The following is a 12,354-nucleotide window of genomic DNA, read 5'->3' as shown; positions in this document are numbered from 1 at the left end:
TTATTTCTTTTTTTGTAAATCAACATGCTTTTCTTTTTTCATTACACATAATTTCTTATCTCTATTTAAAAGAGTAGACATTCATATTTTTTTTTTACCCTTTCCACCAATTGTTAACATGTTCTAAAATATATGATAAGAGAGATTTTCTCAATTCTTTGAATTTGAGGACATCTTAATTATATGCTAATACATATAAATGAATATGAAAAATATACAATTTTAATGAATTTGGGGGCATCTTAACTACATGCTTATATATATGAACATAAAAATATATAATTTTAATGGACCTGAAAAGTTGACTAATATATAAGTGGATAAATATATAAATGGAATTTGGAATAATTGTCTGATGGAATCATTATTGTGGGGATGATTACAAAATTTCATACTACCTATCTATATTGTGGTTGCAATTTTTATACAATTAACATGATTGAACGAAAATGAACCTATTATACTTATAAATATGCTAGGAAAAAATTGATTTATTATTTAACATGTTATAATTATTTGTATAAAATGAGTTTTATTTAAATTGTTAAGTAAGAAAAATTTATGGATCTTTATCAATTTTGAATATTTTTTTTAAAATTCACAAAATCCTTTAAAATATTAAAAATCCACAATGCCTTTTCAAATTTTATGAATTTATAAATTTATATTTTATAAATACATTCAAATTTGAACTATAAAATTCTAATCATATAAAAATCTTTTAAAAACATCTTAAAAATCATTATATTTTTATAAAATCTTTTAAAATCAATATGATTTTTATATTAAAATAATATTTTAAAATCTCGATCCACCTCCTATAATTACATTTAACTTAAAAAAAGCAATTAATTTTTTTTAGAATAAGTATTGAACACAATATCAAATATTTATAACATTCACATGTTCAATCAAATTTAATTTGACAATCAAATTTTTGAAATTTTCAAAACTAAATTAATTTGTTTTTAATAATTTGAGGATGAAATTAAATATTTTAAAAATTTAATTGTCAAGTTAATTAATTTTAAACTTGGACATGTTAAAGATTTGTGAACTAAATTAAATCATTTAAAATAATATAAGATCAAATTAATAATTAAGCCGAAAATAATTGAGAATTACTAGCAATTTCAAAGATTTTTTTAAATAAGGTTGCAGATGACTGATGACTGCGATTATTGTTAGGGTTTATCAGGTGAAGAAGAAGAAGATAACAGAAAGAAAGGGTTTGTGAAGATGGGAAGAAGAAACGGTGGTAGGTCCCTTCAAGAAACCCTCCGTCGCCGACTTGAGTCATGCAAATCCAAATACTCCACCGCCGAAGAATTCGCCAACCATCTCCGTTCAACTTATCCCGATTACCACCGAACCAAGCACCAAACCCTAATTCGATTTGTTCAGGAAGCTCTTCATTCCACCGCCAAGCTTAATCACACTCCCACACCCAAGCACTGCGACGGCGACGACGATGACGACGAAGAAGGAGAGGCTCAAAGCGCGTCTCGAAAGCGGCGGAAGAAAATCGATGGGAGTGAAGAGAGATTGCAGAGGATGGAAGCGTTACACGTCCGAAGCAAGGTGCAGAGATCTTCCTCATCGTCCTCTGCTTCGGAGAGCGACGATGAAGATGAAGAAGAAACCGTGTCGACTTCGGAGGACGCAATTTACGGGGAGAAGGTGGAGCCTGAGTTTGATTTGATGAAGACAATGCTGCGAAAGTCGTATACGCCGAAGAAGGTTGCCGCGGAGGAAAAAAACGTTGAATTGGAGGTGGGGAATAGCAGTAAGGACACTCTTGTGAACGAGGAAAGGAAGGAAGTGAAGGGCTCAAGTTCGGGTTCGGTTTCGAACAGGAAGGACGGACCGAGGTTTAAGGATTTGGGTGGGATGAAGGAGGTTTTGGAGGAACTGAAGATGGAAGTGATCGTGCCTTTGTTCCACCCCCAATTGCCAAGACAGTTGGGAGTGAGACCAATGGCTGGCATTTTGTTGCATGGACCACCTGGCTGTGGGAAGACTAAACTTGCTCATGCCATAGCTCATGAGACTGGTCTTCCTTTCTATCAGATTTCAGCTACTGAGGTGGTTTCTGGAGTTTCAGGTATTAGGCTAAACACTTGATTGGACATGAATTTTTACTTGTCTTTTGGATTAGTTCGAACCTAAAGTGCATAACAGTATAGTAAGTAATAACCCTTTTTAATGGAGTTTTAGATGATGCAGAGTGTTTGTGCTTTGTTTGATTGTTTAGATTTATTGTTTTTATTACTATACTACCATAAGATGATTTGGATGTAATCTCTGAAGTATTTGTGTCTTTTCGTGATTAGGTGCATCTGAAGAAAATATTAGAGAGCTTTTTGCTAAAGCGTACAGGTCTGCGCCTGCTATTGTCTTTATTGACGAGATTGATGCAATTGCATCTAAAAGAGAGAATTTGCAGCGTGAGATGGAGAAACGTATTGTGACGCAATTAATGACTTGCATGGATCAATCAAATAGGCTTCTTCAACCAGCGGATGATGTGGAGAGTTCTGGTGATGATCATCATCCTGGCTATGTTCTTGTAATTGGAGCTACTAATAGGCCTGATGCTGTTGACCCTGCCCTAAGAAGGCCCGGCCGGTTTGATCGTGAGATTATCATTGGCAATCCCGATGAATCTGCCAGGGAGGAGATCCTTTCTGTGCTCACTTGCGATCTTAGACTTGAGGGTTTATTTGATCTACGGAAAATAGCCAGGGCTACATCAGGATTCGTTGGTGCTGATTTGGCGGCTCTGGTTGACAAGGCTGGTAATCTTGCTATGAAGAGAATAATTGATGAAAGGAAACGTGAATTATCTCAAGATCTCACGAGTGAGCATGCTGAAGACTGGTGGAGGGAACCTTGGTCGGTTGAAGAAATAAACAAGCTTGCCATCAAAATGTCCGATTTCGAGGTGCTTTAGATTTGTGTCCTTGTTTACTTTTTTATACTTATTATGATTATTTGTAATCTGCCAGAATTCTCTAGGTTTGTGTCAGATATCACCACAACTATTTTTAAGCCCAGTTTTTAATATCCTATGTTTGGGAAGATATCTTATTCTCTAGCTCTTCTTCTTGCTAATGATTTTTCTCTCTATAACCTGTGTAATATTTTCCTTGAACATTTTATAATCATTATATTTATCTGTGCATGTATGCAGGAAGCAGCTAATAAGGTGCAACCTTCATTAAGAAGAGAAGGGTTCTCTTCCATTCCTAATGTAAAATGGGACGACGTTGGAGGGCTTGATCTTTTAAGAAAGGAGTTTGAACGTTACATTGTAAGACGTATAAAATATCCTGAAGATTATGAGGTAATCTTTAAATACTAAACTTTTTAATATTGCATTTCTGTTAAATTTTATTTCCTTTCTATTTTCCTTCTATCTTGATTTCTTAGAAATGGTTTAGTTTTTCACACTACCCAAATCTCTTGCTGAAATTTATGTGCATGTATGATTGAGTCTATATTGCCTGCATCTCTGTTCTAGGGCAATAGTTTTGAGTAGCTCTAAATCTAATAATGTTTGGATCCAATTGCAAGGTATGAGACTTGAGTCTTGCGTTAGAAGTGTGGGATTCTAATATGATGTTTATAAGGCCTTGGGTTCTCCTACTAAAACAGTTAGCTTTGTGGCAGAGTTTTCCCACGGTTCTTATCATAATGTGTCTCTTTGAATTTGATTCTTGAACTTGGTTGTTGACTGGAGTTCTCCTCCCCCCTTCCCCCTACAAAAAACTTGTGCTTATATAGTGGTGTTCTTCCTGCACACCAACTGAAGGGTTTGCACGCCTCAGCTTTGCTCTACACTTTTGGGTTCCTGAAGCTTTAATATGAAAATTTCTTTATAAGGATGAAGTTGGCTGTTGTTGAGTACTACATAGTACATAGTTAAGTCATGACACAAAGAAGTAGTTTGGTCTTGTTTAATCTCCCTTTATTTCATCACCAAGAGAATAATGTCACTCCCTTTACCGTTGAACAGAAGTTGTGATTGAATAATAGGCTACCATGGTGTTAATTGTGTAAATTTTAGAATTTTCTTCTTAATACAAAGTCACGTGATTGGTCAGAATTATCAATATATTTTTTTCCCTCAAGTTTAAGAGTTACTAATCTAGATCAACCTTACAATTAGATGCCCTTCCTTATCTTTGTAAGTATCCACAAATTCTCTGATCAATATTCAATAGTTTGGTAGCTGTATATTTAAATTCTCTTGATAAGTTTCATGTTCTATTTCTTAAAGTTGATCAATTGTTTTTTTCTTTGCCATTTCAACAAAAAGTATAGTAAGCTGTAAATCACAGGCTGATCACCGTTCTTGAATTCATTTATTTCAGGAGCTTGGGGTGGATCTCGAGACGGGATTTTTGCTTTATGGACCTCCTGGGTGTGGTAAAACACTGATTGCCAAAGCTGTTGCCAATGAGGCAGGGGCTACTTTTATTCATATTAAGGTCAGTCATTTACTCCACCCTTTTCTCATTAGTTTTGGTATTGTCTTGTTTTGAATAAATCATTTTTAAATGATTAAATTGCTTTTGTTGGATTTTTAGGGACCTGAACTTTTAAATAAATATGTTGGAGAAAGTGAGCTTGCAGTTCGTACAATGTTTAGCCGTGCAAGGACATGTGCGCCTTGCATACTTTTTTTTGATGAGGTTTGTGGTTTTCTTCTTAATAATGTTGGTTAACTTGAATATTTTACCATGACATGCCAATTTTATTTAAAATTTGTGAACTATATAAAAAAATATTATTGTCTGGAATTTTCTTTCTTTGAAGGAACTATCCTGCACTACCGTTACTGATTTTATTGTATTATCTATTTCCTTGATCTATGAATGGCTCTAACAAGTTCTCAGCATACAATTTGTTGTAGAATGGTATATTAGTGTTCATAGTATTGTCAATACAATGAGTGTTAAATTTATTTTTATGCCATTTTCAGATTGATGCTTTGACAACCAAACGTGGTAAAGAAGGTGGTTGGGTTGTTGAACGACTATTGAACCAGGTAAAATATTTATTAGTCTTTCGGAATATGAAAAAACATAGCCATTTTAACTGATAACAACATCGATAAATGATACAGTTATATGAAATTGCAGTTGCTTGTTGAGTTAGATGGCGCTGAACAACGAAAAGGTGTTTTTGTGATTGGTGCTACAAATAGGTACATTTTGTTCACCATATGTTTTCTCTAATTAGTTATTTAACTTCACATCACACTGTATTCAAGTCAGTTTCTCATTTTACAGGCCTGAGGTGATGGATCGTGCTGTCCTACGGCCCGGAAGGTTTGGTAAACTTCTTTATGTTCCACTTCCAAGCCCAGATGAACGAGTTTTGATATTGAAAGCTCTTGCAAGGAAGAAGGCTGTTGATGCCTCTGTGGATTTGAGTGCCATAGCAAAAATGGAAGCTTGTGAAAACCTAAGTGGCGCAGATCTTGCTGCATTGGTTTGTGTCTGCCCTTTATTAATGTTGCATGTTGCATCCCTTTACCATTGTTGTATGTTGTGTTTATATTTTTTTTTTTTTTTTTTTGAACCGCCAAAAGTAATAATATATTAATATAAAGGAGTACCAGGGGTACTACAAATAACAGAGGAGATATATCTCCTGATATAGAACATAAGACAAAAAACCCCACAAAGGAAACAACACCACCCCAACCATACACAATAACAACTTAAGCAAAGGCTAAAGGCATTGCTGATGACCATTGATGATAAGGAACATTGAAGTCCTTGTCCCACCCTTAGAGGAGTCAAAAGGATGATTGTGAAACAACAAGTCATTCCTGGAGTGCCATATTGACTTTGTAGCAGCCAACCACCAAATCTTCCATCTTCTATTAGTGTCTTTTCCTCCAGCTACAGATGAGTGTTGAAGAAAGTTATCCATTGGCCTATAATGAAGAGCTGTATCTTGCTTGACCCAGGAAAAGAATTCCCACCACAGAGGCAACACTTTCTCACATGTGAAGAATAAATGAGAGGCAGTTTCTGGTTGAGTTTGGCAAAAAGGACATAGATTATTATCTAGCTGAATTTGTCTCCTAACCAGATTATCCTTAGTAGGGAGTCTATCCCACAGCAGCCTCCAAGCAAAGGATAAGGCTTTAGGAGGAACTTTCAGGTCCCAAAGCTGATGATAACCAAAGACTTGAGCCTCAGGGAACTGCTCAGCTTTAATAAGGTTGTAAGCTGATTTGGTAGAGAATATCCCATTAGGTTCAGCCCCCCACAGCCAGGTGTCTTTCAAGTTGGCATGAATTGTGATACCTGCAGTAACGTCCAGAAAAGTTGAAGCTACCCCCATCTCACTTTCGAACAGATTACGCCTCCAAGAGAAGTTCCATTCCCAGCCATAATCAGAGAAATACCCCATGTCTTCCACAACATGAAATCTTTGGGAAGGAATTTGATAAAGCTCTGGAAATTGCTCTTTAAGGGGAGCCCCTCCGTCAACCCAAGAATCTTCCCAGAAAAAAATTTGGTCTCCCCTACCCACCTTCCAACAGAAATGCTTGGAGACATCCTCCATTTCCGGGTGCTGGTTAACAAGCCTTAAATCAGACCACCACTGGGAAAAGTATTTCTTTGATGGCCCCTGGTCCAAGCCTCTCCATCCGTTATACTTGGAAAATAAAATCCTGCACCAAAGCTGGTCTGATTGATTAAACATCAGCCACTTCCATTTAATTAACAAAGCATTATTAAGTGCCTTGATGTCTTTAATTCCCAAGCCTCCCATATCTCTAGAGGCACAGACTTTACTCCAAGCTATCCAAGGAATTTTCTTCCCTTCACAGCTGCCACCCCAGAGAAAATTCCTTTGGATTGCAGTTAGCCTATTAATCACTGCTGAAGGGGCCCTGAAAAAGGACAAATAAAACAAAGGCAGAGCTGTGAGGACAGCTTTAATTAGAGTAATTCTGCCAGCCATAGAGATGCTTCTCTGTTTCCATTTATTGAGTCTAGCCTCAAATTTTCTGATAATAGGCTCCCACACCACCAATCTTCTCGGATTAACTCCAATAGGAATCCCAAGATAGCAGAAAGGAAAGTTGAGCATAGCACAATTTAAGAAAGCAGCAGCAGATATGCACCAATCCTCAGATTTCCCTATAGCTCCAAATTGACTTTTAGCAAAGTTGATTCGCAGGCCAGACACCATCTCAAAACATCTAAGCATTGCCTTCACAGCTTTGACATTTTCCATAGAAGCTTCTCCAAAAAAAATAGTATCGTCGGCATATTGGAGAATATTAACAGGCACTTTATTCTTCCCCACCAGAAAGCTTTGGAAGCAATTTTTGCTGATTGCTTCCCTCATCAAACCTGTCAAACCTTCAGCAACCAGGTCAAAAAGGAGTGGGGCCAAAGGGTCCCCTTGTCTCAAGCCTCTTTGAGGCTTAAACTCTGAGGTTGGGCTTCCATTAACAAGGATTGACACGGAAGCTGAAGTAATGCACCCCTTGATCCAGCTAATCCATCTCTCATTAAAGCCCATTCTTCTCAACATATAGAAGAGGAACTGCCATGACACAGAGTCATAGGCCTTTTCAAAGTCAACTTTAAAGACCATACAAGACCTGTTGGTCCTCCTTGCCTCCTCCACTACCTCATTAGCAACCAAAGCCCCAAACAACAGCTTTCTATCCTTTACAAAGGCTGACTGCCTTTCATCAATAAGATGGGTTAAGACCTTTCTCAACCTATTAGCTAGCAGTTTAGCAATGACTTTATAAACACACCCTATGAGGGAAATAGGTCTAAAGTCACTAATAGACTGGGGGTCCTTTAGCTTAGGGATGAGAGCAATAAAAGAGGAATTGCTGCCCTTAGGGAAAGAAGCATTGACATAAAATTCTGCAATAAATCTTAAAAAATCAGGTTTTAGCTCCTTCCAAAAATATTTGATGAATCTGAAGTTAAACCCATTTGTACCCGGGCTTTTGTCGCTTCCACAGCTCCACACAGCACTCCTTATCTCTTCTTCAGAAAAAGGCTGAACCAACATATCCCTCTGGGTATCAGATAAGACATTAAACTGCACTCCATCTAAGTTGGGTCTGCTTGAATGGGGTTCATGAAATCTGTTCTGAAAATGCTGTAGAACTTCATTCCTAATCAAATCAGGGTTTTCTACCCAATTACCATCCATCATCAGCCCCCTCAAGGTGTTTCTTCTCCTACTGAAATTAATAATTTTATGGAAGTAGGAGCTGTTGCTATCTCCCTCCTCTGAGTATGTTGTGTTTATATGTGTATGCTTGTTTGATTATTAGCGGGTACAAACTACAAATGTTGGACTACAGAAAAAGTGGGTAGTCAGTTTGAGAGAGATACTGATTTTATTGACTTTACAGATGAATGAAGCAGCAATGGCTGCTCTTGAAGAGAGATTGACCTCTATTGAGACAACTTGTGATACATTGACCATCAAGAGGACCATCAAGAGGCACCATTTTGAGGTAGCACTGAGTAAAGTGTCTCCGTCTGTGTCAGACAGGGTATGGCTTATTCTGCTATATTTCTTTCATATAATGCCTTATTGCGAATAAATTAGTTTTGGAAATTTACATTGAAATTTATTTCGATTTTTGGAGCAGCAAAAGCAGTATTATCAGCATTTGTCAGAGGGCTTTAAAGCAGCATGAGCAGCATGACATTCACTTTGTTATTTTAGCAGGTGTCGACATTCCTTTAAAGAATGGGGTGAAAGAAATCATTTATATGAGCGTCAAGTATTTAGAGTATTTGCTTTTGTAATGAGATGTACATGTTTCCTGCAGTCAGGACATAATTTTTGGCAAATGGTTATAATTTATGGTTCACTTTATCCAATAATATTGTTCCAAATTTTTTGTTAACAGTGTTTTGTTTTCCGTTTTTTTTTAACCCATGTGGCAGATAATGACGTTTAGCACTTTTTATGTTCAAACACCACTTCAAGTTGTAATGCTATAATTTTTTATTTCAAATGATCAATCGATAGTTAAAATTAAAAATAAAGAAGATCCTAATAATAAAAAAATGATATCTTCAAGTAATGTATTTGTCGACTATACCCCCCCCCCCCCCCCCCCCCCAAATAAATACCAGAAATCAATTTTTTTCCCCCAAAATTGTTGTGTTATTTCATTATTGGTTGTATCTAATAATGATACGTTGAATGTGTCAATCGAGTTTCTCTTTTTATGCGTATGATAAGAAGTTGAATCATAATCAACATGGTGTTAAATCAAAGTAGTAGAAGTGTAGAACTATAAATAAACTAAACCAATTTGACATTACTAGAGAAAAAATTATGGGACTCAATTATTAAAGAGTGCTTCTTTTAAATTTTTTTTTTTAAGTTCGAACAAACTCACCTTATATAAGCATCATTATCTCTGCATTGATCATTATTTTTTTCATTGTAATTTATAATTTCAAATACTCACAAATCTATTTTTGTTGTAATTTATTTATAGATTGTAATTTTAAAGCATGAGTTATTACACAAGTAACATTTTAATACACGGTGTTAGAATTAACCCAAAATGTTACAGATGGTTAATTATGATTAATCATATCAATTGTCATAAAATACTTAACTCCCTCAATTCAAAAAATAATAATTTTTGCACTTCTCATCGTCTTCAATTATCATAAATTCCATTCAAGTAACTCATGATTTGCTAAAATTTATTTTATATATTTTTTACATTTTTCCCATGATACTACAGTATTTTTACTACTTTAAACAACTCAATTAGCACTTTATTTTTTACTGAACCTAACTCACACTTAAAAGGCAAGATATATAGTTAAAAAATGATTAATAAATAGTGGTTTGCTGTATTAATGTTGGATTGGTCATCAATGTTCATAATTAAGTGGGGAGCTTCACTGCACTAACACTTCTTGCCCGTCTGATTCCTCTGCTCATTTGTTGGCTGATGCTGCAGGCATTCAGTTTTTGCGTGAAGTATAGCTAGTTTTTTTTTTCTTTTGTTTTGTTCTTGTATTTGATATGCATAAAAAAAATAAAAATGAAAAAGTCAAATGCCCACTCGATAGAAGTAGGGAAGAGAAAAATAGAAATGAAAAAATTGAATAGAAAAAAAAAGTAAAAAATGTGATGAGTGATATGATTAAAAAGAAAAAGAAAAAGAAAGCTAAAAAGAAAAACAAGGCAGAAAAAATATGAAAGAAATGTATAGTATAATCACTTTATTATTATTTTATTATTTTTTTATTCAATTGCTTTTATTTTTTGCGTGTATATACAGTATTTTTGAGATGTTAAATGCACTTTATTCTTTTTAAATGTGTCTTTTTAGTTACACAATTTAAGGTTAGAATACCAAACCAAACTCAATTTTTTGATAAATTCTTTTAACACGACTCTTACAATTTACAACGTAAATTTAAATAGGTTGCAAATTTCTTAGTTGTTTGTTCATCACATTAAACTTTGTGATAACAACGGATTATGTTGCATTTCCTAGTGGAAGAGAATTGCCTCTGTTTTGGAGGGAAAAGGGGAGAACAACAACGCATGAGATATAGAGCGCTGTTGCATTTTAAAAAAGTTTCCTACTTAGCACCAAAATGAGCTGATTCTTTACATTAGAACTAATACATGATATATCAAATCCAAAGTTCAAATGGTTCAGTTTAAGCTTATGACAATGGAAGCTCTTCTATCCAAATACTTTCCTTTCTATAACCTATCAGAAGGCTCAATCTCTGTCACACGCTCCTTAGCAGCCATAACAGCATTAATTCTCATATTATTACTTTGCTTCTGTTTCAGACCTGCAGGTATCTACCTTCTTGACTATGTTATATGCCTCCTGATAATCTTCGCCTCCCCTACTCCCATATCATAGAACACTTTGAAATGTGCAATTTTGACCCTGAACTCGTAGACTTTGAATTGAAAGTGTTGGAAAGATCTGGCATTGGCGTCGAGGCCTGCGTGCCAGCATTGGTTCATGAGCTCCCCCCGGACGATTCCATGAGGCGCGCGCAAGCAGAAGGTGAATCGTTTCTATTCAGAATTGTCAAAGACCTCCTTTTGAAACACAAAGTGTATCCAAGAGCTTTGACATCCTTGTGTCAAACTGTAGCCTATTCTGTCCTACACCATCCATTACATCAATGATCATTAACAAGTTTGGATTCCGGAGCAACGTAAAGAGTGTGAACCTGAGTGGAATGGGTTGCAGCGCCAGATTGCTGCCAATAAGCCTGGCCAAAGATCTGCCGAGAGTTCACAAAATTTCACTGGCTTTAGTTCTTAGCATGGAAGCTGTAGCCCCAAATGGCTACAGAGGTAATACCAAGTCCAAGCTTATTGCCAATGTATTGTTTAGGATGGGGGGAGCAGCCATTTTACTATCTAACAGAAAACAACACAAGCCAGTGCCCAGGTACAAGCTTGAGCATCTTGTGAGAACTCACATCGGATCAAACGACAAAGCATATCAGTCTGTTTATGAGGAACCTGATGAAGACGGGTTGTTGGTGTTTCCCTCTCGCGATCACTCCTAACTGTAGCTGCTTCAGCTTTGAGGACCAATATAACAGACTTAGGCCCTCTTGTCTTGCCGTATTCGGAGCAGCTGCGCTATGGATGATCAGTGATTTGCAGGAATATCTTGGCAAGGGTGAACAAGGAAATGTATGTGCCGAATTTCAGGAAGGCTTTTGAGCATTTCTGCATAGATGCCGGTGGTAAGTCAGTTGTCGACGCCATAGAGGAAAGTCTCAGGCTGCAGAAGAAAGACGGCCTCCAGGATGGCACTATACAGATTTGGCAATACTTCATCTTCTTCTGTGGTATGAGCCGTGCTATTTGGAGGCAAAAGGAAGAGTAAAAAAAGGAGACAGGGTGTGGCAAATTGCCTTTGGAAGTGGATTCAAGTGTAACAGTGCAGTCTGGAAGTGCCTCTCTGATATTGATCCAAATGTAAGGAATGCATGGTCAGATAGAATCCATTTGTATCCAGTTGACATACCTGTGTTTGACTGTTGAAGTTGTAGTAGCTTTAAGAACAAGCATTAGCAGCTCATTAAATACTTTCTGTTTTCCCCTGTAAAATAATAACTTGCTAATTCCATATGAATGTGCAAGCTAAATTATAAAATTTTAACCATACTCTGCTTTTTTGTCAAAAAAAAGCAAAATAAAGATTATACATTAGATAAAGGGTACAAGGGTACCCCAACCCATTTCATACGTCTGCTTTATTTATTTGATTTTAAGTGTAAATTTTGTTAATCTGTGTTCTTTATGGTACGTGTTAACGAATAC

At 36.2% G+C, this 12,354-nt stretch overlaps 1 protein-coding gene and 1 pseudogene across 2 annotated transcripts; both read left to right on the top strand.

Moving 5' to 3' along the window:
* The first annotated feature begins 1,168 nt into the window (after positions 1-1,168).
* On the top strand, positions 1,169-8,922 carry LOC114422255 (cell division control protein 48 homolog C). Of its 2 annotated transcripts, XM_028388524.1 has the most exons (10): positions 1,169-2,104; positions 2,334-2,944; positions 3,194-3,346; positions 4,377-4,493; positions 4,593-4,697; positions 4,988-5,053; positions 5,148-5,212; positions 5,298-5,499; positions 8,417-8,560; positions 8,660-8,922. In XM_028388524.1, exons 1-10 carry the CDS (start codon positions 1,240-1,242, stop codon positions 8,705-8,707), a joined length of 2,376 nt encoding a protein of 791 aa, XP_028244325.1. In that variant the 5' UTR covers positions 1,169-1,239; the 3' UTR covers positions 8,708-8,922. The 2 variants fall into 2 exon arrangements, 1 of the variants encoding a protein (XP_028244325.1); XR_003668654.1 differs by lacking the exons at positions 8,417-8,560; positions 8,660-8,922 and having other exon boundaries at positions 5,132-5,212; positions 5,298-5,382.
* A 1,510-nt stretch (positions 8,923-10,432) lies between these two features.
* On the top strand, positions 10,433-12,264 carry LOC114422253 (annotated as a pseudogene).
* The last annotated feature ends 90 nt before the right edge of the window (positions 12,265-12,354 follow it).

The sequence above is a fragment of the Glycine soja genome, chromosome 8, assembly GCF_004193775.1.
Source record: "Glycine soja cultivar W05 chromosome 8, ASM419377v2, whole genome shotgun sequence".
In the NCBI taxonomy this organism is placed as follows: Eukaryota; Viridiplantae; Streptophyta; class Magnoliopsida; order Fabales; family Fabaceae; genus Glycine; species Glycine soja.
Note: the sequence above shows the minus strand (reverse complement) of the source record. Positions and strands in the feature narration are given on the sequence as shown.

Bases quoted from the DNA above. Each gene is read 5' to 3' on its own strand.
- LOC114422255 (XM_028388524.1), top strand. From the start codon at position 1,240: ATGGGAAGAAGAAACGGTGGTAGGTCCCTTCAAGAAACCCTCCGTCGC. The intron at 2,945-3,193 runs GTGCTTTAGATT...GCATGTATGCAG, and splicing joins TCAAAATGTCCGATTTCGAG to GAAGCAGCTAATAAGGTGCA. The intron at 5,500-8,416 runs GTTTGTGTCTGC...TTGACTTTACAG, and splicing joins GCGCAGATCTTGCTGCATTG to ATGAATGAAGCAGCAATGGC.